General features: G+C 46.3%; 4 protein-coding genes across 4 annotated transcripts; 3 read left to right on the top strand and 1 right to left on the bottom strand.

Annotated features, from left to right (window-relative positions):
* Positions 1 to 68: 68 nt before the first annotated feature.
* Positions 69 to 3,295, top strand: LOC136535637 (uncharacterized). The gene is made up of 7 exons (XM_066527972.1): positions 69 to 687; positions 934 to 989; positions 1,075 to 1,145; positions 1,236 to 1,664; positions 1,748 to 1,867; positions 1,955 to 2,138; positions 2,776 to 3,295. The coding sequence occupies exons 1-7, from the start codon at positions 525 to 527 to the stop codon at positions 2,932 to 2,934; spliced, it is 1,182 nt and encodes a 393-aa protein (XP_066384069.1). The 5' UTR covers positions 69 to 524; the 3' UTR covers positions 2,935 to 3,295.
* A 2,811-nt stretch (positions 3,296 to 6,106) lies between these two features.
* LOC136540567 (uncharacterized) lies at positions 6,107 to 11,249 on the top strand. The gene is made up of 14 exons (XM_066532567.1): positions 6,107 to 6,825; positions 6,908 to 7,001; positions 7,776 to 7,962; positions 8,046 to 8,304; positions 8,428 to 8,640; positions 8,721 to 8,807; positions 8,928 to 9,062; positions 9,135 to 9,248; positions 9,349 to 9,596; positions 9,677 to 9,757; positions 9,833 to 10,064; positions 10,162 to 10,260; positions 10,342 to 10,530; positions 10,779 to 11,249. The coding sequence occupies exons 1-14, from the start codon at positions 6,508 to 6,510 to the stop codon at positions 10,872 to 10,874; spliced, it is 2,352 nt and encodes a 783-aa protein (XP_066388664.1). The 5' UTR covers positions 6,107 to 6,507; the 3' UTR covers positions 10,875 to 11,249.
* Positions 11,250 to 12,202: 953 nt separating this feature from the next.
* Positions 12,203 to 13,420, top strand: LOC136540566 (dehydration-responsive element-binding protein 2E-like). The gene has a single exon (XM_066532566.1). The coding sequence runs from the start codon at positions 12,452 to 12,454 to the stop codon at positions 13,388 to 13,390; it is 939 nt and encodes a 312-aa protein (XP_066388663.1). The 5' UTR covers positions 12,203 to 12,451; the 3' UTR covers positions 13,391 to 13,420.
* Positions 13,421 to 19,705: 6,285 nt separating this feature from the next.
* Positions 19,706 to 22,761, bottom strand: LOC136540565 (adenylosuccinate synthetase 1, chloroplastic). The gene is made up of 4 exons (XM_066532565.1): positions 22,441 to 22,761; positions 20,826 to 21,518; positions 20,432 to 20,743; positions 19,706 to 20,208 (listed from the first exon to the last, which is right to left on the bottom strand). The coding sequence occupies exons 1-4, from the start codon at positions 22,729 to 22,731 to the stop codon at positions 20,038 to 20,040; spliced, it is 1,467 nt and encodes a 488-aa protein (XP_066388662.1). The 5' UTR covers positions 22,732 to 22,761; the 3' UTR covers positions 19,706 to 20,037.
* Positions 22,762 to 25,120: the final 2,359 nt, after the last annotated feature.

The following is a 25,120-nucleotide window of genomic DNA, read 5'->3' as shown; positions in this document are numbered from 1 at the left end:
CTGCCTGCTGTAGATCTAAGTCGCATCTCAGGTGACGGCGTGATGCCTGCGGCCCAAAACTATTCCTCGATGGTTGTGAAGCGGTAAACTATTTCCTCGATGGTTGTGAAGCGGAACGTTCCATATATAGACACAGAATCCTACGCTTTGACCATTCTGTGCCATGTCCCCAAGCCTGCTGCCACTGCCAGTGAGTACCTCTGGTCGTGTCGCAAGGATCTAAGTGGGGCCCGCATCCAGTGAGCTACTGCCATTATTGTAGTATCGGTGACCTCCAACGGTCGGAAAATTGGCCGGGAACCAACGGGCCGGGTCGGCGGGTAGTCTTCCCCTTCCCTCGGCTCTTCTGCTCATAACACGCGCAACGGCTCGCCTCGCCACTGGCCCACTGCCGCTGCCCCCGCACATCTCACGAGCGCGACAAAAGAGGAGCCGCGACCAAGCAACCGGAACCCAACCTTCTCCCTCGCTTTCTATCGCTCGGGGCTTCTCCTCCGCCGCGCGGGAGGGAAGGGGAGGGCGGGATGGAGTTCATGGAGCCCAAGGACATCGACTGGAGCAGGGTGGTGTCCCGGTACGTGCGCGACGAGACCTACGAGGGCATCGAGGCCCCGCACTGGGCCGACCTCACCGACCCCAACGCCGGCCGCGCCGACGTCGACGACGAGGCCTGGTTCTGCCGCCCCGGTACGCTCTCCCTTCCCTCCCGCTCTCTTGCTGGCTCCCCCCTCGCAGGCGGGCGCGCGGGCGGTGCTCCTGTTGCCTCTTGGTTGGCCCCGCTTGATTTGACTGCGAGGAGATCAAATCAAAGCAGTGCGCGCTGATCGACGGGTCGCCCGGTTCTTGCTTTCTTCCTTGGGGATGGATTCTCTTGCAACATTGGAAGTTTGCTTCTAAACGAGCGGTGCTGATCTTTGATTTGCGGCGCTGCAGATTGCCGGCATCCGAAGACGGCCGAGGATTTCCTCAAGCTGAGCCCCAGCCCCAAGGTCTGCCTTGCTTCGCCGTTCCTTGCGGCCCTTTTTCTTCTACTGGTTAGCTGAACCCTCATCTCACGCTTCTTCATCGGAACAGGGCAAGCTGCTGCGATCGGTTTCGGCCATGCTGCCGTTCGCCGAAAGGGACGCCAACGCCACCAGCCTCAGGTGACCAATCAAATTCAATCCAGGTGTTCTTTGCGCGCCGCGCCCGCCTCGATCAAATCCCGTTCTCACCCCCCTTCGTGCGTTGTTCAGGGACGGCAGTAGCAATCTCAAGTGGCGGGGCGGCGGAGCCGTTGCCTCCTCCACGCCGCCGAAGCCAAAGGCAGCGCCCAAGAAGAGGTTCCAGGAGGACAGCGAGAACCAGGACCCTGCGCTGGCCACGCCGCCCCCACGACAGGCGCCAAGTAGTAGGCCGCCGTTCGGTGCCCCTCGGTGGAACAAGAATGCCAAGGAGGCCATCAAGTCCAGTGCGGAGAAGCGGCCGGACAATTCTGAGAAGGAGGCGCTGCTCAACAAGTACGCCCCGCCGAGGCAGCTCAAGAGCACCCTCTCAGCGAGGAATCTCTTCTCTGGAAAGGATATACTTGGCCAGATTTCGGAGTTCTACGATGAGCTGAAGCGGATGGTTGGAGGCGGCCGGCCTGTCACAGACACACAGGAGGAATACAGCTCAAACCCAATGTAAACCTCTCCTCATCGCAGGAATGCTGGAATTCAATTGTCGGGTTGTCTCTATGAGGCCCTTGACAGTTTCATTCGTGCAGGAATCCGAGCGATTTGATGGAGAAGGTATCTCCTGATGCCAGCGTCAGCAATCCAGTTCCCGCAGATACCGTGAAGGAGGTAGCGAGACAAGAAACAGTGAAAAAGAGTCCAAGCCCAATGTAATTTGCAAATAGTCATCCCGATGCAAACTTATGCGTATAGGTTGTACTGATTGTTGCTTACGGCGCTGATGTTGGTTTCTGCAGGAAGGGAAAGAAAGTGGGGCTGAAGGTGGAAGCAGGGAAGCAAAGGTCTCCCTCTGTGCTGAAGGAAGTGAAGGCAACACCGCCCACTCCGCAACGGTTTCCATCCCCATCGCCAAACCGCATTAAGAATGTTAAACCTGGAGGGGTGGCCACAGCAGGATCGCCACTCAAGAAGCCACTCAAGGTGAATCCAGCATGGCTATAGTATTTGCTTACTCGGTGTCCGTGGCTTTAAATCATAGTGTTTACTTGATTTTTACTGTCTTCATTTCTGGGACTTCAAATTCTTCAAGGGCATGTAATGTTCACAAAAAGCATGGTCCACTTTTGTAGATCTTAGTATGGAAGAATACATTAGAGTGACTAATGATTGGCTACGACTGCTTCTTCCCCTGATGATTTAATAGATCCTACGATGAGCTAAATTAGCATCACCCCAGTTCACCATACTTCACAAACTAAATTTGTTGAACCATGTGAAAGATTAGGTCATGAGATGTTACCGAATGTACTAACTATATGTCAAGGCATATTTTCTATAAATCCTAATAATGATGCTTGTTCATAACCTGGTATTCATTGTAAGCCTCATAGTGGATGACCTCAAATAGTTTTTTCAACTTATCTTATGTTCATTGTGGATGATCATATCGTAAATGCTTGTGCATCTCATAGTTGAACTCATATTTTTGTTCTGTACAAAAGGCAAACACAGTGATTATATAGTTTTAGGGCTGTTGTGCCCAACCATTACCAATGAGGTATTTATCTGAAGTTGATCACGGAGTTATCTAATTATACTGTAATTTCCTTTTCTTTAGGAGAAGGGGACCCCTAGTAAGGATCTGGAGAGCAAAAAAGATGCTGTGAGGCAACCCTTTGGGGTTAAGGATATGAGCAATACAAGTGCATGTGATGCAGAAGGGAGCTCCAGCAGCATGTTTTGGTTCTTGAAGCCCTGCACTTTCCTTGTGGAGTAGCATCATAACACTACAGAGTTTTAACGAGCAACACTTGATGTAGTTAGAATCCGTTACTACATTCATTTCCAAATATTCTGAGTTCCTATTTAATTGATTCATTTGATGGGTACCCTATCCGGGAAGTAAAAGAAAAATCCATGTATAGTCATACAGGTTGAAAGAGTCTTTTCCATATGTATAATTCGAGATATAGCAAAACACTTTTCTGCTGCTTCGTTGTTTGTTCGAACAAACTGCATTTTTGTCTCTTGAAGTGATATACTAAGGTTATACAATTCAATGATTTGTTTGAATGTTGTTGCCCCTCTACCTAGTAGCAGTTCAAAACTACAAACTGACCAAAAATGTTTCAAGTGCACTCTATACATTCCATGAGGTGATATAAGTCGATGGTCTATTTCTTAATTCACGAAGGTTTACTGTTCTTAATTATACTGGCTTGTGCTTGCCGAATTGCTGATGTTGTTTATATTCCTTCAATTGTAATTTCACAAATTTTTGCATAAGGATTGTAGCCCTAAGTTATAACAATGTGGATTCAGTGGTCTGCAAGGAAATGCCACAAGCAAGAATTCTGAAATCTCTTCCAGAACTTACAAATTTTTATTAGTCTTCAGCCGCTATGTGACAGACTTGATTTGCATTTTTTTTTTTTGTGAAAGAAGACTTGATTTGCATTTAAAGGTTTAACAGTCCTATTGTCCTAATTCCTAAGTTACTTTTCTTAAGATCACTCACCAGGAGTTGGCACACATCCCAAGCACATAATCTGGGTTGCATTGAGCGGTTCCTTGATCCTCCGTGACGTCATTCGACAAGACCAGGAACTCGATTTTTCATCAAGGATGGTGAAAGAGTTCGTAAATCTATATCTGTATATCTACTCAATAAGCTGAAACCATGAGAAGTCTTTAATTGCTATAAAGCTACAACCATGTTGAGCCGGATCATCTCAATTTAACAGCCATGCAATCATATGCTCCAAGTTAAATCTAGACGTTCATCTAAACCTCCACTTCTCTTGACAAGCCGGTTGGATGTGACCAATGTCGAGTGGCACTCCGGTTGGATGTGATAAGTTGTTGAAATCAATGCATCGTGGATTTTTAGGGCATTGCAATAGTCGTTGTCATCATGAATTTATATCAGTCTTGATTCATCATACAACACCCGAATTGGATTGCGTTTACAACTTCTTCCTTCATAGAGAGATCATTTAAAATTAGTTTATAGTCTCTACAGCAACACGCGGAGATATCACCTAGATAAGATTGATAATTGGCCACTTGTTTCTAGGATCGGACGACTCTAGGCACTCATGAATGGTTCTTATTAAAAAGGAGGAAAAGGTCCAAATTACCCTTAAACACTAACGTTACCTTAGTTTTCCAATGTTCCATAGAGCGTAATTGATGCATGCTTTAGCTATGTATGTATATGTAATGGCGATAAGAATCACATCCGGATGTAGGCGAAACTCCCAACTATGTTTAGTCCTTAGCTGCTAGCAATTAATTGATCTATGTTGCTTACTTTCTTGACACTTGGATGTACAATGCTTCGTTACAAGGTTATCAATCATGACCTTCATCCTTAAAAACATATGCCAATCCATCCAGTGCACAAGACATGTCGTTTTGCCACCGGGTGCCTCATGCGATTTCTTTCGCATTTTTCAAAGGGTGGTTTCTCTACCTTCTCACGCACTGCATGCAAACACTCTCAGGTCGCATGGCTCATACCGTCCACATGTCAGTGCTTGTTCTCAAGATTTAAATGAATTGTCAAAAATGAATTTGGTTATGCATATTGAGCATCAACCGTGAATTTGATTAGAAATTACTATGTCAATTCTGCAACATTTGAATGCTACGTCTACGATCAAGATGGTGGCGAGGTGCTAAGGGGGAAGCACCAACGCTTTGATCCACTTTGCGTTGTCGTTGTTACTTAATACATAAAGAAATTGAAGGCAAGCATGCACATTAAGAGGCTTTTGAGATGATCTTGTTTTGCATCTAACATAGCTCTAGGTATTTCATTGATATGATGGACTTCGTTTGTGAAAGAATGGTCATGGTGTATTTGTTTTGAGGACGACACTTTATTTTAGATTTTAATTGTAATTGTCATGTTTCAATTTGTGAATTCAATATTTACCATTTGTATGAACTAAATATTTAGTCTGAATTTATATAGTGTCATAAAAGAGAATAAAAAAAGTATCCCTCTGACATTTTGTTTTTCTAGATACATTGTTTTTTTACTATTAGTACCCTCTACATCCAAATTGTAAATTGTTCTGGCTTTTCTAGATACATAGTTTCTACTACATATCTAGACATAATGTATATTTAGATGCATAACAAAAGTTATGTATCTAAAAAAACTAGAACAACTTATAATTTAAAATGGAGGGAATACATATATAAAAATAGTGTATATCTAAGTGCATAGCAAAAATATATTTATCTAGAAATGCCAAAATATCATATAATTTGGAATGGAGGGAGTATGTGTGAAAAGGATGAGAAAAATAAATAAAAACTCTGGTTTAAGGACCTTTGTTGGAGTTAAGTGTAAAAAATAGTCATGAAAGGAGAGGGTCCTCAAATATAATCCCAATTTGAGGGCTGCTGGAGTGCTGGTGGAGGTACTCTTATTAGGGGGTGTTTGGTTCTTTAGTCGCTCCTAAAGTTTATGTCACATCGAATATTTAGATACTAATAAGGAGCATTAAATATAGATTAATTATAAAACCAATTACATAGATGGAGGCTAATATGCGAGACGAATTTTTAAAGCCTAATCAATCCGTCATTAGCACATGTTTACTGTAGCACACCGTTGTCAAATCATGGACTAATTAGGCTTAAAAGATTCGTCTCGTAAATTAGTCGTAAGTTATGTAATTAGTTTCGTAATTAGTTTATATTTAATACTCCATATATATATCCAAGCATTTGATGTAACGGAAATTTTATGAGGGCCCGTAGAAACCAAACAGGCAGGCCTTTAATAAGGTTACAAACATACACATACTCCTAGATCTCAAAACTCATTTTGCTATTTTAGCGATTGATTGGATGACAGATGGGACCGCGCCCACCTGTCACTGAAGACAGGCTCTTATAAAAGAGATCAAATGCAAAATCCGTTATTTAATGATGGAGCATCCTACTGTTCTCCGTTTACAAGAGGGATGTCCTCACTTCGAATCCTTCTATTTCTTGTTCTTGGGTTCTTTGTCGGACCCCAACACCATTTCTCCAAGATCCACTCTGACCTTGAGTGAACAGTTGAACACCATTTCCAACGATTCCGACGGCTCGCGCCTCCATCGAATAGTTGATCCTTGTCAGGCCTGTGAGCCGCCGCCGCCTCTGCCTGATCCTGCTCAGCCCCCGCCGACCGCCGCTTCGCCGGAGGCCTCACGCACCTCACCGCGTCCGCGCAGCCGTGCTTGCCCTGATCCCACCCCCGCCTGGCTCCCTGGACCTACGGCGTCATCATCGACGCCGGCAGCACGGGAAGGCCGTCTCTGCCTGATGCCCGGATGATAGTTTGACCATGCTCGCAATCCGTTCGACGAAATGCCCTGTGGCATTTGTGGGCGTAGCCGGCGCCCTGGTGGTGCTTGTCACCGCCGTCCATGTGTTCATGGTGCCAATCCTTCCTGCCTCCTTGGACTATTTCGGTGCTCGCAGCAGTATAAGCCGCCCAAAGAATGTTCTCCCGGCCGTCGAGGTGGTGGACTCTCGTCTCAGGGGGCGCTTCCCTTCTGATTCATATGGCGCCGTGGCATTTCGTGGCGCGCCATGGAAGGCTGAGATTGGTAGATGGCTTGCCGGGTGTCATGCTAACTCTTCGTCTGTTGATGTTACTGAGGTTTGCACCCACCCTAGTCACTGGTTCGTGCACTTTGACTTAGCTTTTTATGGGGTTAATTGAAGTTGCTCTTTTGCGACAGGCTATAGGTGCAAAGCGCTGCGAGAAAGACTGCAGTGGTCATGGTGTTTGCAACTATAATCTGGGAGAGTGCAGATGCTTTCATGGATATTCTGGTTGGTCTTACTTCTCAGTATTCTCTGTTAATAAGAGTCTATGCACTAATAATTCAATAGTTCTTACGATCTGGAAGGGCTGGCTTTTAAGAACTTAAGACTAGAGCTAAACAAAAAAATAGGTAATGATATCATTTAATAGAGTTAGGTACCACAAAGAACTAATCGTGGATTCTTATATTGGATACAGCGATGCAACCTACAAATGTCTCCCTAACCATGTAGACAGCATTTTTTTCTTCACAAATCTTGTATAATTTCATCTCAGAGTACGCTCAGTATATTTCCTTTCATCTGTAGCGTACTCTGTTTAGATCACTTTGCATTCCTGAAAGAACATAGAAGTGTAGTTTGTATGTCTGAAAGAATATAGACCATTCAGTTTATTGTATATGGACTCATGGATTAAGAATTGCAGTATTGAAGACTCATATGCTTCTTCTTTTTTTCCTACTACAAAGCTGTTGTTGGATTTGATCTCTGTGAGTATGTAACCTAGGTGAAATGGGAACTGAACTACTGCGTTAAACAGCTACTGGTTGTTGTTCACTTATGTGATTATAACCTTGTTTATGGACATATATTTCTTTCTATGGTTTTGGGTTTACTAAAAAACAAATTTCGTTTAAAAATGAAAGAACATGAGTGTACGGACTGTAGAAAGGTGGCATATATATTTTCCCTTGCTAATGTTGGTATATGTTGCTTTTCTGGATTCCAATAACAGTTAAATTTGTAGTGCTGTATTCCTAATCTATGGCTTCACTGATACAGGGAAAGGATGTGAGGAGGTTCAGAAATTGGAATGCAACCTCCCAAGTTCCCCAGAATGGCCAGTAGGTCTATGGATAGTTTCCACCTGTGCAGCTCACTGTGACAAAACAAGGGCAATGTGCTTTTGTGGGCCTGGAACAAAATACCCAGATCGTCCTGTGGCAGAAGCTTGTGGTTTTAAAACAATGTAAGACTATCGCTGATAATCTGATAATTTGTTTTTGGGTTACTTTAATATTACTACTAAGCTTCTCTTATCCATCTTTCTAGTTTACCTGCAAAACCTGGTGATCCAAAGCTTACCGATTGGAAAACACCCGACCTGGAAAACATATTCACAACAAACAGCAGTAAGTTAGGATGGTGTAATGTGGTCCCTGAGGATGCGTATTCATCCAAAGTGAAGTTTAAAGAAGAATGTGATTGCAAATACGATGGTCTCTGGGGGCAGTTTTGTGAGACGCGTGTTGAATGCAGCTGCATCAACCAGTGCTCTGGACATGGGCATTGCCGTGGTGGTTTCTGTCAAGTATGTTTCAGAGAAAACGATTTAGTTAATGAAATGAAATTACTTTGGTTAAATTTAATGCGGTGCATTGTTTTTTATTTTTCCACTTTTATAAGATGTAGTCTCATTGAGTATCTCCTTCAGTGTTACAGTGGATATTTTGGGATTGATTGCAGTATCCCATCAGCATATTCGCTTGCATATGATTGGCCCCCGTGGCTCCAGACACCAGTGAATTTACCAGATCTGAAAATTTTAAACAGTACCACCATCGATGTTAAGGCCGTTGTTCAGAAAAAAAGGCCACTCATATATGTATATGATTTGCCAGCTGAGTTTGACAGTCATCTTCTTGAAGTAAGTCTGTGTCATAAATATTCCTTTTTGTGTTCATGAAGCTTTACTGCAGCATTGAGATTAATATTTTTCTCTCTCAGGGACGACATTACAGATTCCAGTGTGTAAACAGAATATATGATGACAAGAACAGAACTCTATGGACCCAGCAATTGTATGGTGCTCAGGTTTGCTAATTTTAGCTGCTAGCAGATAGCTTAACGTTTGTTGCTCCATGACTACATGCTCACAGTGATATTAATTTACAAGGACAAGCAAATCTGACCAATGTTTTATTTTCTATGTAGATAGCACTCTATGAGAGCATTCTTGCTAGCCCTCACCGCACACTTAATGGGGACGAAGCTGATTATTTCTATGTGCCAGTGCTTGACTCATGTCTAATAACTAGATCTGATGATGCTCCACATCTGCTATTGCCGGTAAGAATTGTGATCCATATGTTCTTCGATGGCCTTGATGTGCTCCTCCAGTAATTGGAGTTTTAATTTTAGAGGGACCTGCGCCGAAGGAGCTACAATGCACTTGAGTACTATAGAATGGCGTATGATCACATAGCTCAGCAGTATCCTTACTGGAATCGCACTGCAGGAAGAGACCATATCTGGGTGGGTTTCATATTTGAATGAATTATAGTTTTATAATGATTCTTTGGTTCTTATTCAATAGTGGCAATGACTGATTGCCTTTCAACTTACATAAAGGCAGTTCTTTTCATGGGATGAAGGTGCCTGCTATGCTCCAAGAGAGATCTGGAAGAGCATGATGCTTGTCCACTGGGGAAACACTAATACAAAACATAAGAATTCAACAACTGCTTATTGGGCAGACAACTGGGATGATATTCCTTTGGATAAGAGAGGCAACCATCCATGTTTTGATCCAAGAAAGGATCTAGTGCTTCCGGCATGGAAGGAACCTAACCCAGGGGCCATATGGTTAAAACTGTGGGCAAGGTATTCTTAAAGTTAACTATATATCCTATCAACTATTTATGTTCCTCGGAACCTTATACCAGGGAACACAACTTTTGCAGGCCTAGGAAGAACCGTACAACACTCTTTTATTTCAACGGTAATCTAGGTTCAGCATACGAAGGAGGCCGCCCAGAAGACACGTATGTATCTATGTATTTGTGGGTGTGAATGTGTTACATAATTGTTTGTCAATCTTTTTCGATTGTATAATGCAGGTATAGCATGGGGATTCGACAAAAGCTAGCAGCTGAATTTGGTTCCACACCAAACAAGCAGGGAAGCCTTGGACGACAGCATGCAGCCGATGTGACAGTTACCTATTTACGAACTGAGAAATATTATGAAGAACTAGCAAGCTCTGTTTTTTGTGGTGTCCTGCCAGGGGATGGCTGGAGTGGGCGTATGGAAGACAGCATGCTTCAAGGATGCATTCCTGTAATAATTCAGGTGATACACCATCATTTTCCTTGCGCTGCATATCAAGAGAGGAACCATCGTGTGATGTCTTACTCGAACCTATCTGCCCTCTTGGCATACATTGTAGGATGGAATTTTTCTGCCATATGAGAATGTGCTCAACTACAATAGTTTTGCAGTGCGCATACAAGAAGATGACATTCCAGGCCTCATAAGTACACTTCGAGTATGTTTTTACTCTGTTTCTGCTTTTTTTTTATCTTTCGGACATAACACTGCAGAATGCTTACCATTTCCATGTCACCAGGGAATAAATGATACACAAGTAGAGTTTATGCTGGGAAATGTCCGCCAGATGTGGCAGAGGTTTTTCTATCGAGACTCAATATTGTTAGAGGCGCAGAGACAGAAAAGACTGTTCTCTGAAGAGGCACCTTGGTCTGTTGAGGTCTCAAAACTACCTGACGATGATGATGCCTTTGCGACAATTATACAGGTAGACCTGCTCCTCAACCTATTGTGTGGTCTGCATGTTATCATACTTACTACTTAGCATCTTCTGTTCGCTAGAAATGAAATAATATTTGCATTATCCCAGTAGAAAGCTTTGGTGAGTCATAAAAAAATTTAGTGTTACCAGAATTGTGCTTGGCCACGTGTCACTGCCTCTGATATACCTCTTTTCAACCCAAGAACTACCGTTCTGCTGTGTTCATATTTCCTGAGAAAGAATGCTTGTGACAGGTATTGCATTATAAACTGTACAATGACCCTTGGCGTCAAGGTCTCCTGCAAACAAAGGAAACTCGGCTGCCGAACATCTGCTCAAGAACATCCTGAAGTGTTTAGTCAGGCAGCATTGCAACTGTAAAGAATAGGCATACATACTCCTGCTCCCTCTCTCAGGAAAAAGGATAGATCTACATGGTTAACATATACCCCCTTCGTTCCAAATTATAAGTCACTTTGTTTTTTTTTCGGTACATCAGTTTTGCTCTGTATCTAAATATAATATATGCACTAGAAAAATCAAAGTGACTTATAATTTCGAACGGAGAGAGTACTACAAGATGTCGGCCTGCATTCCGGAGGAACGGCTGAATGTGATATGTTGTGAACTTGTGATATACATTTACCAATCTTGGCCTTATAGCACGGAGCACGCAGATGGTGTCACACATGGACATGCTTATCAGCGTTTGCCCTAGGCTGCACGGTAGTAGAGCCGGTCAAACAAGCAGATCGATCGCACAAGACAGACGACAGGAGGAGGGCTCATCAGGAATCGCATGCTCTGTACATCTGACGTGGAGGAGGAGCATGTGAAGAGCACGCTCGTGAGAGCCAAGAATGCTGTGAGGTGGATCTTTACACCTCGCATTCATGCCGCTCTTATTACCATGACGACGAATCAACGTGCTCACCTTAGCTTGTTCGGCCCGTACGTACGTCCTCTGGATTCCTCGGTGCGTATCCACCAAAACCTAGCGCGATCCGCAGTTCCACCGCAATTTGTTCATTTCGCGAAAGTAGAATCGGAGAAAAATGTAAAACCAAGTTTTGAAAATTGACCGAGCCAGAGTCATTAAAATGTGTTTTACTATCGACAGGCACGTTGGCTCTACCATCGAAAGACAGCTAAAAAGAAACAATTGTTCAATTCAAACAAATAAGATAAATGTCGTTATTCATCTATCAATACATATATTTATTGTATTTTTCGAAAGATCCAATATATTTATTGTAGTAAAATCGTCAATATGTAATGTTCAAGGAGTAGAAGAATCACTTGTTCCATGTATATAGGAAAACAAAAAAAAAAGAGATATTCAAGAGGGTGAAAATGAAAATCACAATGAGAAGGGAAACGAGGATGAATTCCATTCAAATGCTTAGGGAGTGGAGGAATTTGGGCATTGCAAATCATATATATGATGATAGATAGATGGATAAATAAACAAAGGTTAAAAATAAACCGAACAAAAACTTCGTTCGTCATAACTATTGGACAGAAGAGGACGAATTTCTTTGTTTTGGTTTCTCGATCGGTCTTAGGACATGCATTCCTAGAGATGCCTAACGGTCACATGTGGCGCCTCCGAGACGGGAGCTCACGCTCACGCTCACGCTCACAGGTCTGGAAAAGGCGCGACACATGCATTCCCGGCCGTGACAACATTTAAACCCACGCCATGCCTTGCCGATCACCCCCGCCCCGCGCGCGCCACTCTACTAAACCCCCCGCGCCTCTCGTCACACTCTCCTCACCCACTTCACTACACTCCCCACTCCTCCAGGCCATTTCAAAGCTCCTTAGCTTCTGCTTGCATTGGAGTTCAAAATAAACCCTCCCTCCTCCGACTCCGATCCGCCCGCCCTCTCCCTAGCTCCCCACGCGCCACCTGATCCCAATTCCCATGGAGAGCTACGGCCGGAAGCGCGCGTGGAAGAAGGGCCCGACGCGGGGGAAGGGCGGCCCGCAGAACGCGGCTTGCGAGTACCGCGGCGTGCGCCAGCGGACGTGGGGCAAGTGGGTGGCCGAGATCCGCGAGCCCAACAAGCGCACCCGCCTCTGGCTCGGCTCCTTCGCCACCGCCGAGGAGGCCGCGCTCGCCTACGACGAGGCCGCGCGCAGGCTCTACGGGCCCGACGCCTTCCTCAACCTGCCGCACCTCCGCGCCTCCGTCTCCGCCGCCGCCTCCGCCGCGCACCAGAGGCTCAGGTGGCTGCCAGCCTCCGCCAGGGGCGCCGCGGCAGCCGCCGTCCCGGCCTACGGGCTGCTCAACCTCAACGCGCAGCACAACGTGCACGTCATCCACCAGAGGCTGCAGGAGCTCAAGAATAACGGCTCGCCCGCCAAGCCGCAGCCGCCGGCGCCTGCCCACCAGCTCGCCCCGGCCGATCATCTCCCGGCGGCGGCCTCCACGTCTCCCTGCTCCACCGTCACCACCCACGCGCCGCCCATGTCCTGCTTCCACGCCCTGGAGCAGGCGGTGGCCACGGCCGCCATGACGACGGTCGACGACGCCGAGCCGTGCGAGGGTGGCGCCTGCGGCCCGCCCGAAGCGGACAAGCCCCAGCTCGACCTCAGGGAGTTCTTGCAGCAGATCGGCGTGCTCAAGACCGACGACGACGGCACGGCTACTGCTAAAGCCAGCTTTCACGGTGACGCCGCCGACGCTGGCTGCTTCGGCGGCAACGGCGAGTTCGACTGGGACGCGCTGGCAGCGGACCTCAACGACATCGCGGGAGCCCACGGCGGCGCCGTCGGCGTCAACGGAGGTTTTCAGATGGACGATCTGCATGAGGTCGACCAGTTCGGAACCTGCCTGCCCATCCCTGTCTGGGACGTCTAGTGTGTGTAATCCGAGCCCAAGCAATGTTGAATATCCCGCCCATCTGCATGCTGCACGTGGCATCTTTCACTAGCGCACAAGCTTTAGCTCCCAAGTTCAATGTAATCGATTCTGATAATCTGATGGGTGGTAATGAGTTTTGCATAATGGATCTGTGACCATTTGAGCCTACTATTCTTTAGTTCTTTTTAACCAAAAAAAATGCATCCTCCCTATCTATGTAGCCTGCTACTTCACTCTCAGTATCAGAACAATTTTTTGGTAGCTTCAGTGCGTTGACAAGGTTAACTGGAGTCGAGAAACAAGCATGCGGTAGAGATTTTTTTTTAATTTTAACACTTTTTGAAAACTAATTTTAAATCTAATATGGTCGGGTTTTTTTTTAAAACTAACACTTTTGGCCGCGCCTATTGCCCTGGCGCGACTAAATGCCTGTGCCGCGCCATGCATGGTGGCGCGGCAGAGGTCTGACGTGGCGACGACCAGGATCACGATCGTTGACGTGGCAGGGCTCTGTCGCGCCACCAATCTTGGCGCGGCAGTACCGCGCCACGGAGCATGGCGCGGCGAGGCCAAATAAATATCGCGAGCGAGCCCCCCGCCCGCACGCACCCCTGCCCACCCACCCACCGCCGCGTCCTCCGCCAGCCGCACAGCGCCCCACCGCCGCGCCCGGCCACTCCCGCCGTACAACGCCCGCGCCGGCCGCGCCATGAACACCGGCACGTCAAGGCCGCCCGCTCCTAAGGTACCTCCCTCTCGATTTCATATTATTTTGATTATTATTGTTTGAGGATAATTGGTGATTTAGGATAATTAGTAATATAGGATAGTTATGGTTTTATGATTGTTATTGATTTATGACATTTAGTGATTTAGGATAGTTAGGTTAGTGAATTTAGTTGTGATTTACGTAGTAGTTTTAGGTTTAAGGTTAGGATTTTGGGTTTAGGGATTGATTAGGTATTTATTATTTAGTTTATAGTTAGTTATTTAGTTAGAGATTTTGGGTATAGATACTAGTTTATAAATGTTGGTACTTATTAGTGCGTGATACGTCGATTTTGATGACTTCATAAAGTTTCGTCAAATGCTTATATTCCTAGTGAAGTTGTTTATGTTACTAGTGTGTGATATATCTGTTAATTTTACTTTGAATATATACATGTGCTTTCATATTGCATAACAAGTAGTTCAAATTTTGCAATGCTACATAATGTTAATTTAAATTTTGTTAATTTGAATACTGTAACGCTTTGTTTATCAATTTGTAACAGGATGGCCCCTCTCACGCAGCATCCGTTGTACCCCATTCTTGAGGTGGAGTACGACGACCAACACCAAGCACACATCTTGAGTGACAACGACGCAGAGGTGGCCTTGCCTACTTTGAGGCCCCACACGCACACCAGGGCGTACAAGTGGGATGAGCGTTATGCGTCGTACATATGGCGTGCCGGCTTCCTCGAGTTTGTCTGTGTTGTCAACCACAGTCTTCCGCCCCTTGACCCAGCACTATTTACTGCAGTTGTAGACAGGTGCGAGTGCATTCTTTGTACGTAAACTTTCTTGTAACAAATTTGAGGCAACTAACAGTTGTTCTATTCTTATAACAGGTGGAGGTCTGAGACCCACATGTTCCACCTACCTTGTGGCGAGATGACCTTGACCATGCAGGACGTGAAGGCTATTTTTGGCCTTCGGTTGGGGGGACTTCCAGTGACAGGGATAGTTGACAACGATTACTGGAGGGAGCCGGTGGCTCAGTTTACTGGCTTTCTTCCACCGGACGACGAGGCTTCCAAGAAAAATAAGTGAGAAATTGAAGCCTATTTAATACTGACATTGCTTTCCTACAGCCATCGGGTCTCATTTTTTTTTTGTAAATTTTAGGAAAACTTCCAGTGTTTTGTCGTCCTGGATCACATTGTGCTTTGATTACTTGGACCCACAGGCTGAGGAGGCTCAGATCGACAGGTTCGCTCGAGTGTGGTTCTGGCACTTTCTTGGTGCTTTCCTCTTCCCAGACGCCTCGGGCAACACCATCAGCTGGATCTTCCTTGACATACTACGCCAGCCATGGGAGAACATAGCGGCGTACAGCTGGGGCAGCGCAGTCCTGACATGGACATATCGACAGCTATGCGTTGCCTGCCGTCGCACCTCAGGGTATGCGAACCTTGAAGGTTGCTCGTACCTACTCCAGGTTTGATGTTGGAAACGATGGCCCGTTGGGAGGTCACTTAGTACTGGTTTACCGGTAAGTACTTCGGTTCATTATATTCTTTGATATGGTTACATATGATGAGTTTATTAATGGCTAATTCATTATCGTGTTCAATTCAGCAATGGAACGGGCAGGATACACTCCCTACAGCTATGTTTATCTGGACAGAATCAGAGTTAGTTAAAGGGAATACGAGGCGCAAGTACTGGGACTACACGAACGGTCTCGACGTCCTGAAACGGCACCAGGTTACGCTCTCTTTACTATCATACCTGTGTCTTGTTCGATGTACACTATATCACAACCTAACTCAATTACCAATTTTCAGGTGCATTGGTGTCCTTGGAATGCTCCGGAGCTCCAGTATTATCTCAGTCCTGTCACTAGGGACGAGTCAGATGAGTATCGCTGCAACGTCCCTCTTATTTTCTTCCATGTGGTCGAGATTCACTTACCCATCAGGGTCTACAGACAGTTTGGAAGAATGACAGGCTGCCCACCACCGCTTTACTCCACCAACCAAGGATTGCACGGTGTGTTATCGATTAATAACAAAGCTACAATTCAGAGGTGTGTGTGGTACAACTAACATCATTTTGTTGCAGGTATGACCGCAGGAAGAGGTACAAGACCAAGAATTGGCACGTGACACACAACGCGCACATCCATTTGTGGCAGAATAGGGTACGACATCCGGTCCAAGCGGGTCCTTCACACGACCAGCACATCTTCGACGAGTACCTGCGGTGGCTTCACAGGTCTACAGGACACATATCAAGCCCCCTGAAAGGATCAAGATGCCTAAGAGGGGGGTGAATTGGGCTAATTCTAATTTTTTTTACAATAATTAAATCCTTCGGTTAGCCCAATTAACCCCGTGTGCCTAGAAAGGTGTTTCTATTAATCTAACGCACAAAGGACTTGCAACCTATGTTCTAAACTTACTCTAGCATGTCAATTCTATGAATGTAAAAACAAGTATTGAATTGCTCAAAGTAAATGCTCAAAGTAAATAGAGAGAGAAACGCGGCGATGTTTTGCCGAGGTATCAGAGAGTCGCCACTCCCCACTAGTCCTCGTTGGAGCACCCGCACAAGGGTGTAGCTCCCCTTGATCCACGTAAGGATCAAGTGCTCTCTATGAGTTGATTCTTCGACACTCCGTCGCGGTGAATCACCCACAACCGCTCACAACTTGAGTTGGGTCACCCACAAGCTTCGCCGGGTGATCACCAAGCTCCCAATCACCACCAAGCCGTCTAGGTGATGGCGATCACCAAGAGTAACAAGCACGAACTCTCACTTGACTACGCGAAGACTAATGAGAACGGTGGATGCACACTTTGCTACTCTTGATTCACTAATGAGGCTACTCTCTTGGATTCTCAAATCTCAATCACTTCACTAGGACCTTGCTCTTTTTGGCACTCACAAACGTGTTTCTCAGCTGTTGGAATGAGTAAAAGTAACTCCACACATGAGTGGAGCTTCTATTTATAAGGCAGCCTAAAAAATGAACCGTTATGAGCTTCTGTGGGGTGACCGGACGCTCCGGTCATATTGACCGGACGCTCCGATCAGTTCAACCCGCACACCAGTGTTTAAGTGTTGACCGGACGTTGGCAGGGTCCGATCACCACTGACCGGATGCGTCCGGTCACATTAAACCCTCACTGGAACCTTACTATACTCGACCGGACGCTGAACCCTCAGGGTCCGGTCAGTACTGACCGGACGCGTCCGGTCGTAGATATTCTCTTCTGGAACCTTACTGGAGTCGACCGGACGCTAGACCTCAGCGTCCGATCACTAGACCACTCCAGCGTCCAGTCGCGCCAGACGCAATCTCCTTGGTCAAATAAACTAACCGAACCCTGTGGCCAGCGTCCAGTCGCACCGGAGCCAGCGTCCGGTCAGCATTTGACCCTCCATTCACTTCCAACTCTTGATCATATGTGAATGAAGTTTGCTCCAAAGGATCTTAGGCATATGTAGGAGCTACCTAGTGCTAGTTTTAACAAGTGTACACCACACCTAACTCACTAGACTCACCTAGGTCAAGCTACCCGTCCATACCCCCCTTAATAGTACGGCCAAAGGAAAAACAAAGTCCTAAACTACTCTAAGTGTCTCTCCAACTCCAATCGACACTTAGAACTAGTCATCCTTAACCTTGTCGTCCATCCTTTGAAAACTGAAACGATTTCTATCGTAGGGGCATGACCACTTTGAATGCCCAATTGATCTCCATTACCATGACCTAACTTAATTGTATCTGCAAAACACACGTTAGTCATAGTAATCTTGTATTGTCATTAATCACCGAAACCCAATAAGGAGCCTAGATGCTTTCACCCCCGTACACTGAGGAGACGATTGACGAGGACTCAGAGGAAGATGTCATCGAAGATGTGTACGATGTTACCACTAGGGAGGACACACAGCTACAGAGAGCCCCGCTTCAAAGATACGTGGTAAGATACTTGAATGGTATAATTTGTTATCCTTTTGGTATTAAGTATGTGTACTAAAACTGTCCAACCGCATTTCTATACCTAGGCGACACAATTGTCAAGGCTGTCCAACGAAGCAGCGTTTCAGCTTCACAAGTCTAGAGGGCAGGGGTCAGGCGTTCTCGTGGCTTTTGTGGAGGTAAACATAAACTTGTCCGTTCAAAAAATATTTCTTTAGTGTATATGCCTTTAGGAAATGCACTAACTTTAACGTCTATTTATGCAGAAGGTGAAGAAGAGCTGCAGGAAGCTAGCTCAGAAGCTAAGCTGCATGGACACTCCTTATGAGGAACCGCCACTCCCGGCGCGGTTGGGTGGCACGTCTTCAGCCTCTTTGAGGACACCAGCCGACTGTTCTCAGCCGATGACAGGTGCCACTTCCGCAGTGCGTACACCACCACATCATAGCGCTGGGAAGGACCCTGCAACCGAGGACGAGGAGGACGACGACGACCCCCGGGCTTCCGCGGACAGCACGACCAGTGGGACGATTGGCCGTAGGACGAGATTGGCATGTCTCAGCTAGGTGGTGCCCCGTTTGGTACCCAAGGAGCCTCACATGTACTAACAAAGATAGTTTCTTTAAATACGTATGCTTCATGAACTAACGATCATAAAGAATTATAAGTAATCATGCGTATCATATACTTGCATGGTACGAGCCGTACGCACCGTCGACGCGACCATACCGACGTTGGCTACACTCCCAATGTGTTGCCAACAAATCCAAAGAGACAGAGACGTCCGAGGGATCCTTACACTCCTGGGTCTTACTTTGTTAGGTCAAACGAATATTGGCGTCCGAAACTTGCGGGGTTATTTGGTTATGTTATGTCAAACTTATGTCAAACCAATGAAAATGTTATGTGACAGCTTGTTAACTTGCGCACGGACTTCATTTATTTGCTTCATATTCGTTTCTATACGTCGCGGCAGCACTGCCGGCGAGATTAAGTAGCACGACGTCTTGCGCGAGGGGTCGAGGAAGCCGGGGTCCATGGTCGCGTCGCCGCCGATCCTACAATATGGGACCAAAAAGCCCAAGAAATAAGTTCCCTTAAAAATATATTTGTTTCAATCCGATCCAATTTTTCGTAATCGATTAGTTAACATGGTGGTTAACCGTATTATGAAAGACGAAAAAAATCATTGCCTTATCAAATTCTCTATTTGGCCGTGAAATGCAGCAGGCGCGGGGCCAGGCGGGCTTGCTACTTGGGCAGGCGGGACTAGACGCGGGGTTTTATTCGGCTCTGCCGCGCCACGGATCAGGGCGCGGCACTGCCGCGCCAAGGTCGATGACGCGGCAGGCCCTGCCCCGTCAGCGGTTCCAATCGCCACCACGTCAGCCCTCTGCCGCACCACCATACATGACACGGCACAAGCATTTGACCACGCCAGGGCAATAGGCACGGCCAAAAGTATTAGTTAAAAAAAACCCGACCGTGTTAGATTTAAAATTAATTTCCAAAAAGTGTTAAAATTAAAAAAAAAAATCAGCGGTAGACAAGAATGCGCAGATTTTGATCAGGTATCTCATTTTTTTCAACCATATAAATAAACGGAAAGGCATCCATCAGCAAGGTATACAGTTGAGATTCATAGCACATTAGTCTCACAATTAGTACAAAATATATGAACCACCTAACAATTGGAGTCAAACACGGTGCAAAATATATGATGAACCACCGAACAATAGTGCAAATGACTCATCCTTCCCTTATTCGCCTTAGCTGATGTCTCAGCGGCTGTATTAGAACAAGGTTCTGATTATTGCGCACATTACATCACTCCACCAGTCAGTGACTTCACCGTATCACAGCTACGACAGCAACGAAGTGCAAATGCTCAAGGCCTGGTTAGGGCTAGATTTTTCTGCCCAATCAAGCGAACAGGGTGAAGTTGCTTTTACTTGTATATGAGAGCATCTCTGCCAGGTCCAACACCAATGTAGTGCACGGGAACACCAACAAGCTCTTCTATCCTCTCCACATAGAGGCGGGCAGCTTGGGGAAGTTCATTGTAACTTCGAACAGACGAAATGTCACTTTGCCACCCAGGCAGAACCTCATAGTTAACCTGAAACACAAGGCAAGGCATATAAGAGATGAAATATATGCATTCTTAGTCTCTTATACCTGTTTAAATTGTCACTACTAACACCACAAGCTTTTGAGACAAAGATATTATATTGCATCTTAAAACAGAGAAAATAATGTACATTCTCGAAACAATGCTATGTTTCTACTCAAAGCGGCTTTACGCCGTGAAAACACAGTGAGAAGTGCATGCCAAAGCTTACCTGTACTTGCTCAAGGGTATCAAGATCCCCAGGGAAGGATTGTAGCTTCTGTCCATCAGGTTGGCTATAAGAAACACCCACCTTAATTTCTGACAACCCGGACAGAACATCTAGTTTGGTCAGATTAAGTGATGAGAACCCATTGATTTGGCAGCAGTACTTAAGCGCAACAATGTCAAGCCAACCGCATCGCCTTGGGCGACCTGTTGTTGTGCCAAATTCCATTCCAGCTTTCCTAAGGCGGTCACCTTCCTCTCCAAGTAGTTCAGTTGGGAAAGGGCCAGAGCCAACTCTTGATGTGTAAGCTTTGACCTGCACGTAAAGCATACATAATATATAAGCAGTAGAGCATGAAAGGGGACTGTAATAATGAATAACAGTGGGTTTAACTTACCACTCCAATCAGGTCACCAATTACCCTTGGAGCAATCCCTAGGCCTGTGCATATCCCACCAGCTGAAGGGCTAGAAGAAGTCACAAATGGATAAGTACCAAAATCAATATCCAGCATAGTTGCTTGTCCACCTTCAACCAGGATTTTCTTCTTCTGCTGAATAGATTCATTTAGCACATGCACGGTATCAGCAATGAAGGGCTCCAAGCGATCTGCGAACTTCTTGTACCTCTCAACCTCTTCCTTGAGCATGCTTTTGCTGTACTGAAAGCCTTGAAATCTCGAAGCAGCATCTTTGAACAATACATCAAGCTTATCCCCAAAAGTGTCCATGTGCCTTAGATCACAAACCCGCAGTCCATTTCGAGTTACCTTGCTGGAGTAACAAGGACCAATGCCTCTCTTAGTTGTCCCAATAAATGAATTCTCAAGCTCAGCTTCCCTAAGTCCATCCACAACCTGGTGCAGATCAAACAGCAGATGTGCGCGGTCGGATACCAGTATTCTTCCATCACAGCGGACTCCATTGGACTCAAGACCATCAATTTCTCCAAAGAACCCTGGAACATGGATCACTGCTCCATTGCCAACAACACAAAGTGTCCCTTCATGGAGAATACCAGATGGAACAAGATGAAGGGCAAATTTCTTGCCTTCTGCATTGTAGATTGTATGTCCAGCATTTGCTCCCCCCTGATAAAAATGTGGTTGAAACTCAGATACGGCTACTAAACTAAGGAGAAGTAGCTAACTGATACTGACTGACTTGCCGTGCTCGAAGACCATTATGTTAAGTATATAAATATTAAGAGTGGAAAATGCAATTACACAGAGAGAAGTCCTGACAGACTAGAAACATCCACCACAGAAATCAAGCAAAAAGCAAATAAGGGACATGATGTGACCCCCAGGAGCATTAGTAGTACTACGTGTTACTGAAATATAGATTACTCTAGGATGCAAAACATGGTGAAATCTCAAGCTTGAATTAGTTTAGCAACTCACAAGTATTTGCTTTAAGAGCACGAAGCAACTTGCAGTACCAGGGCTTAACATAACATAGAAGCTTTGCATTTTATAAGTCTCTCCATCATATAACCAACCACAGAGGACAAATTCTTATGTGACCAAATAAAAAGAACATTCTCTTGCTTGAATTAACCAATCTATCCACTTGGACCATAAATCTATGATTTATCTACACTATGTATGAACATTCTAGCATGGTACAAAGGAGATTATCACAGGTGCATGTCTTTTAGTCATATACCAAGTGTTTATCAGTCAAGATCAAATATCCTAACACTCCTGTAAGAAACCAAAGGTGCAGCCAACATCGAGAAGATTTAAAAACCCATCATCTCCAAAACGACTATAAGGCTGGAGCTTTACTCTCCTTGGCAAATTTCGCGTAAATCATGGTTATCAGCAAGGTGAATTCTAAACACAGATCGCTCTTTCATCAATCATCATCAAGCCTAATCCAAAAAAAAAGCACCAAATTCTAAGGCTTGGCTTCGTGAACGACCAAACGTTAACCATCGCAGAAGCACGGCTGCGCCACAGAACAACTCGACTCCTCTAGGCATGGATTAGCACAATAAAGACCCCTCACCTGGCAACGCGCAACTATGTCGAAGCGGGGGGCGAGCACGTCGACGAGCTTGCCTTTTCCCTCGTCGCCCCACTGCGACCCCAGCACGCCGGAGACTTGGCTCAGCGACGAAACCCTATCCTCCGCGGGATCCGCGTGAACAGCGGCGGTCGCGGCGGAGACGGCGGCGGGGACAGGGGCCCGTGCCCTGGGGAAACGTACGGACTGCGCCGCCGGGGCAGCCGGGAAAAGGGATTTTCCGGTCCCGGCGGCGGCGGCCGCGGTCGGGTGGCTGAGTGTGGAGAGCGACATGATGGTTCGAGGGTTTTAAGACGGGCTGGGTATGTGTCCATTTCTCCGTTGTTTATGTACGCGAGGGGGGAATTGGATACTGCTTCTTTTGAAAGTGGGAATCTATTACTTTTGTTATTACTCACGTATAGGCTGAAATACTTTTGCCCAAGTAAACCAATTATGGTATGAGTGTAAGTTAAATTGACTCAACTTTTACCAAATTTATAGCAAATAGTATTAATATTTATATTTTTAAATAAATTTATTATAAAAAATATATTCTATAACTAATCTAATGATACTTATTTTTATATCATAAATACTAGTATGTTTTAATGTAAATTTAGTCGAAGTTCAAACTGTTTGACTCATCGAAAAGCGAGAATTATATTTTTTTGTGGGCGGAGGGAGTACTAAGCTCTCATTTGCCACGGCTTCCACCTCACCGGTGAAGCCATTTTTTCAGGTTTAGCTCCGTGAATAGCTTTGTCGATAGAGGATTTGTTTTGTTAGGGCATGTTTGGTACAGCTCCATCTAGAAAAAAAATGAATCTGGATCCCGCATTCACCTAGATCTTGGAATTTATCGAAGTGTTTGGTACAACTCCACCTCTATCTCTATCTCACTTCCATATGGACCCCACACGTCAAGGGGCGTAATGAAAAAATGAAAAAAAAAGCCACGAGCTCTTCTTCCTCCTCCCCACAACTCGCGTGCACATGGGTCGGAGATGGCACGGCCCCGGTACCTGGCCACTGAGGGTGCGAGGGGGGGCGGGCTACCGGGCGGGGAGGGCCCGCGGTTGCCGGCCTGGGCGCGCCCGACCAAGGGCAAGCGTGTCCCCGACCGATGAGGACGCAAGGGGCGGTTGTCGGTCGGAGAGGGCGCGAGGGGCGGCCAGGTGCGGGTGTGGCTGGCCAGGGCAGGCACGGACTCGGCCAGTTAGGGCGCGTGGACGCTCGGGACGGGTGCAGTCGGCCAAGCGTGGCGCGACTGTCGGCGAGGGGCGGTGCGGCGATCAGGGAAGGCAACCAGGCGTTTGCGTATGAGGAAGACGACCAAAAAGAAAGAATGAAGCGTTATTTTTATGTAACTAGCAGCAGTCGTAGGTAAATTTTTTTCAAACTTCATCAAACTTGGATTTGGTGGAGCACCCCTTCAGGTGCTAGGGGTGATCCATCAATTTGGTGAATCTGGGGGTAGATACTGTAACGTCCCGCCTCTCCAAGGCCAGGCCCGCTTATATCTGGTAGCTTCTCTAGGATATAGACTGCCCTCACAGACCAACACAGGTCTTTTCTGCGCACTTTGTCCTCACTCGTGCGCATCCGGGAAGAACTTCCCGGTCGGTCACCCATCGCTCCAGGCCAAGCACGCTTAACCTCGGAGTTATTTGTAGATGGGCTTCCGAAAAAGAAGTTACGGTCACCCATCGCTCCAGGCCAAGCACGCTTAACCTCGGAGTTATTTGTAGATGGGCTTCCGGAAAAGAAGTTACAACTTATTGGTATGAGTATTCTATTAATCCTGTTAAGCCCTAGGCCGGGATGTTACATCCTCACCCCCTTAAGAGATCGACGTCCTCGTCGATCAATCCCAAGCTAGGAGCGTCCTCTCTTGGCCACGTCCGTGTGTCCAGAGCCAGCGCATGTGCCATGCTGTGTGACCACGACGGATCCACACTAGCCATGCGCACCATGCCTACGCAACTACGACACACGCACCCGTGAAACCGCGAGAGTCGGTTCTGATACCATTATGTAACGTCCCGCCTCTCCAAGGCCAGGCCCGCTTACATCTGGTAGCTTCTCTAGGATATAGACTGCCCTCACAGACCAACACAGGTCTTTTCTGCGCACTTTGTCCTCACTCGTGCGTACCCAGAAAGAACTTCCCGGTCGGTCACCCATCGCTCCAGGCCAAGCACGCTTAACCTCGGAGTTATTTGTAGATGGGCTTCCGGAAAAGAAGTTACAACTTATTGGTATGAGTATTCTATTAATCCTGTTAAGCCCTAGGCCGGGATGTTACAGATATGTCGTTTTGATGGATCAAATTCACGGTGGAGCTAAAAGTGTTTGACTAGAAAAATAGAATTTGTATCTATTTTTATGGATCTGGAGCTAGTGGAGCTCTACCAAACACGCGTTTGGACCATTTGGCAAAACAACTCGTAGGAGAGTAAAATGAAATGGCTATATTGTCCTTCTCTTTATTTTCTCCTGTCTCTTTGCGCGCAGGCTTCTTCTCCTCGAGGTGTTGCGCCTGCGTGCGGCCTAGCCTCCGCGCCAGCGTGCCCCCTCCCCCCATGGCCTATGCTCCTCGCCCCATAGCCTGTGCTCCCTCCACCAGCGGTCGCAACCCCTCCCCCGCGACACGTGCTCCCCACGCGCCCCTCCCCCGACA

The sequence above is a fragment of the Miscanthus floridulus genome, chromosome 2 (assembly GCF_019320115.1).
Source record: "Miscanthus floridulus cultivar M001 chromosome 2, ASM1932011v1, whole genome shotgun sequence".
In the NCBI taxonomy this organism is placed as follows: Eukaryota; Viridiplantae; Streptophyta; class Magnoliopsida; order Poales; family Poaceae; genus Miscanthus; species Miscanthus floridulus.
This window is presented reverse-complemented; position numbering and strand designations above follow the sequence as displayed.

Coding starts and splice junctions, on each gene's coding strand:
- LOC136535637 (XM_066527972.1), top strand. CDS start 525: ATGGAGTTCATGGAGCCCAAGGACATCGACTGGAGCAGGGTGGTGTCC. Junction 688..933: donor GGCCTGGTTCTGCCGCCCCG/GTACGCTCTCCC, acceptor GCGGCGCTGCAG/ATTGCCGGCATCCGAAGACG. Junction 1,665..1,747: donor GAATACAGCTCAAACCCAAT/GTAAACCTCTCC, acceptor TCATTCGTGCAG/GAATCCGAGCGATTTGATGG.
- LOC136540567 (XM_066532567.1), top strand. CDS start 6,508: ATGCTCGCAATCCGTTCGACGAAATGCCCTGTGGCATTTGTGGGCGTA. Junction 9,063..9,134: donor CTCCACATCTGCTATTGCCG/GTAAGAATTGTG, acceptor TTTTAATTTTAG/AGGGACCTGCGCCGAAGGAG. Junction 9,249..9,348: donor CAGGAAGAGACCATATCTGG/GTGGGTTTCATA, acceptor ACATAAAGGCAG/TTCTTTTCATGGGATGAAGG.
- LOC136540566 (XM_066532566.1), top strand. CDS start 12,452: ATGGAGAGCTACGGCCGGAAGCGCGCGTGGAAGAAGGGCCCGACGCGG.
- LOC136540565 (XM_066532565.1), bottom strand. CDS start 22,731: ATGTCGCTCTCCACACTCAGCCACCCGACCGCGGCCGCCGCCGCCGGG. Junction 21,519..22,440: donor ACATAGTTGCGCGTTGCCAG/GTGAGGGGTCTT, acceptor CATTTTTATCAG/GGGGGAGCAAATGCTGGACA. Junction 20,209..20,431: donor ATACCCTTGAGCAAGTACAG/GTAAGCTTTGGC, acceptor CTTGTGTTTCAG/GTTAACTATGAGGTTCTGCC.